Source organism: Bidens hawaiensis, unplaced genomic scaffold, assembly GCF_021521415.1.
Source record: "Bidens hawaiensis isolate Kalapana, Puna unplaced genomic scaffold, B.hawaiensis_p1.1 tig00419431_1, whole genome shotgun sequence".
Taxonomy (NCBI): Eukaryota; Viridiplantae; Streptophyta; class Magnoliopsida; order Asterales; family Asteraceae; genus Bidens; species Bidens hawaiensis.
In genome coordinates this window covers 40216-43145 of record NW_027504858.1, presented here as the reverse complement: position 1 = coordinate 43145, position 2930 = coordinate 40216, and the positions used below count along the sequence as shown (strand labels likewise).

General features: G+C 34.3%; 1 protein-coding gene across 1 annotated transcript; it reads left to right on the top strand.

The window, feature by feature from the left end:
- Nucleotides 1-1233: 1233 nt before the first annotated feature.
- On the top strand, nucleotides 1234-2664 carry LOC143608798 (putative indole-3-pyruvate monooxygenase YUCCA11). The gene is made up of 4 exons (XM_077083737.1): nucleotides 1234-1848; nucleotides 1971-2204; nucleotides 2292-2414; nucleotides 2491-2664. The coding sequence occupies exons 1-4, from the start codon at nucleotides 1234-1236 to the stop codon at nucleotides 2662-2664; spliced, it is 1146 nt and encodes a 381-aa protein (XP_076939852.1).
- The last annotated feature ends 266 nt before the right edge of the window (nucleotides 2665-2930 follow it).

Sequence of the window (2930 nt, the reverse complement as noted above, 5' to 3'; positions counted from 1 at the left end):
GGGGTGTAATAGCAACCAACTTGGGAATACTGGTTGAAGATGTGATTATGCTTAGGATATATATACATTCAGTATTTGGATGTTTTAGTTTGGAACCTCAACGCTCAGAGAACGCGGTTAGAGCTAGGCACTTAAGTGATGATGGGGATGATGAAGACAAAAGCACGCTTAGACCAAAAGAGACTAAAAGCTAGAACGAAACTTATAAACAAGATAAAGCCAGCACTAGCTTTGATCTTTACATTGGCAATGACAGGGTGGGTGCTCAAAGATTTGGAAAAGGGAGGACATTTGTTTTTAACAAGGCAACTAAAGTTTAGGGAATGATACAATTATCCTATTTAATTAAATTTAATTATGCTATTTGCATTATGTAACCCTAAGACATTAGTTGTATTAATACGCAATTATCCTAGGTATTAATAACTGTTAACCAGTTTATAACCATAGTTAAAGCTATGTTACCGTTAAACGCTTTACATAACTACCTTTGTGTATTTTAAAAGATTTGTTTGTATCCGTTTTATTCACCACGTTAATCAAAATCTTCGTTTAACCATCATATCGTCGTTCACATGTGTTCTATCAAATTAACTATCGAAACCGTTCACATGTATTCCAACATGTTTGAATCGCTTCACTTTATGGTTGTTATTTGCTTTCAATTTTAAACTTAGTTTAACCACGTGTGCGGAAGGTTTAATTCAATTGAATACATTTTACATATCGCATACATGATTTTTGCATGATATTTGAATATGATACTAACGACTATCGTAAATTAGAGTGTTTAAATGTATTTGTTTCGACTCTGTCTCATGTTTGAACTTGACACGACGACTCCGGTGCTCTACAACCGCATATGATAATACACGAAATCTCATCTTTTACTTATTTGTAAAGATATTAATTACCATATTCATGTGTTCACACATTAAGCCAATATGAACGTGTAGATTCTAGTCAAGTAAATTAAGTTTGTAACGTAAGTTCTAATAGTTTTTATTTTTACAAAAAAGCAGGAATACTTCAATGAATAATAACTCAGAAATTTTAGCGCGGATGACATTTCAAACTTTTAAAAAATAAGTTTTTCAGTAACGGTTCCAATAAAGGTGGGAAATAGTCTCTTTTGCCTCCTTTTTGTAATTCCTATAAAAAGGGTATGTGCATTGTGCATTACATATTGCATCAATAAACATACATTATTCATTAGAAAGAGCTTGAAAGAAAATGAAACAAGAAACAGTTGTTGTGATAGTCGGAGCAGGACCTGCCGGCATTGCAACATCAGCATGTCTCAATCTTCTTTCTATCCCAAACATTGTTCTTGAAAGGGAAGATTGCTATGCATCTTTATGGCAAAAAAAGGCTTATGATCGCTTAAAGCTTCACTTGGCTAAAAGCTTCTGTGAACTCCCTCATATGCCATTCCCTTTGTCCGCACCCACATTTGTACCAAAAGACATGTTTGTTCAATACTTGCAAAACTATGTGTATCAGTTTAATGTAGCTCCGTTGTACCAACGCAGCGTTGAGAATGCATGGTATAATAGGATTGCACAAAAATGGGTGGTTACCGCCAAAAATTGGATTTCGGGTTTGGTCGAGGAGTACGAGTGTGAGTTTCTTGTGGCGGCAACCGGTGAAAATAGCGAAGGTATTATTCCTAATGTTAATAGTTTAGATAGCTTCAAAGGATTGTTCATCCATTCGAGCGAGTATGATAATGGAAAAAGATTTGGACACAAAGATGTGCTTGTAGTTGGTGCTGGAAATTCGGGCATGGAAATTGCATATGACTTGTGCAATTGGGGTGCTCAAACATCAATAGTTGTTCGTAGCCCGGTATGCGCGCTAAACGCTCTCCCGTGTGATTTTTAAATATAAAGTTGTCGCCGTTTTATATAATAAAAGCATATTTTTGATAAATATAATATTGTATGCTATTCTTTTTGTTGTTGTGACAGATACATGTGCTTACCAAGGAGCTAGTGCAACTCGGAATGTATATACTAAAATATATTCCTTGCTCTTTCGTGGACAAGATGGTCCTAATGTTGAGTAAGTTGTTGTATGGAGATCTTGGTGTATATGGAATACAAAGGCCATTCAAAGGACCATTCATGATCAAAAATGAAACCGGACGATCACCTATTATCGATGTTGGGACAATTTCAAAAATCAAAACAGGAGACATTGAGGTAAACCCCTCTATCATGTTTTCATATATATCTAATAACATTAAAACATTAACTAGCGATCATGCTGTTATTTTTTTTCGTCTCTAGGTAATGACGGCTATTGAAGAAATAAAAGGTGATCAAATCAAATTCTCAAATGGTCAAGAGAGACAATTTGATGGCATTGTCTTTGCTACGGGTTTTAAAAGCACTGTGCGAAAATGGCTTAAGGTAACTAAAGTTATAACACTTAATTTGTTTACTTAACCTTTTGTTTTTTAATCTTAGCATTTTCGGTTTGATCTAGGATGATGGAGGGCTCTTCAACGAGAATGGAATGCCAAAACATAAAAGCCCTAATCATTGGAAAGGGGAACATGGTCTTTATTGTGTTGGATTTGCGAGTGCCGGATTATTTGGTATCTCAAATGATGCGAAAAACATTGCTGATGATATCTTCAACATTGTTCATGGGAACTAAGCTCCTATCTAGAAAATGTAGGTTTGAATGTTGTCGTGTAGTCGTTTACGATTACTACGTACCAGTTTAATGATTTTACTATTTAAATGCTTGTTTCCTTTATAATTATGCATTTATATCATCGGATATATTTTGATTGGTATTAAATTTATCTCCATGTTTACATTGTATTACTATGGTAACTATAATACGATCAAAATAGCCTAAATATGAAATTTCTACATATTTAGTACCATTTACAAAAAAGTATATAAATACGTACAATT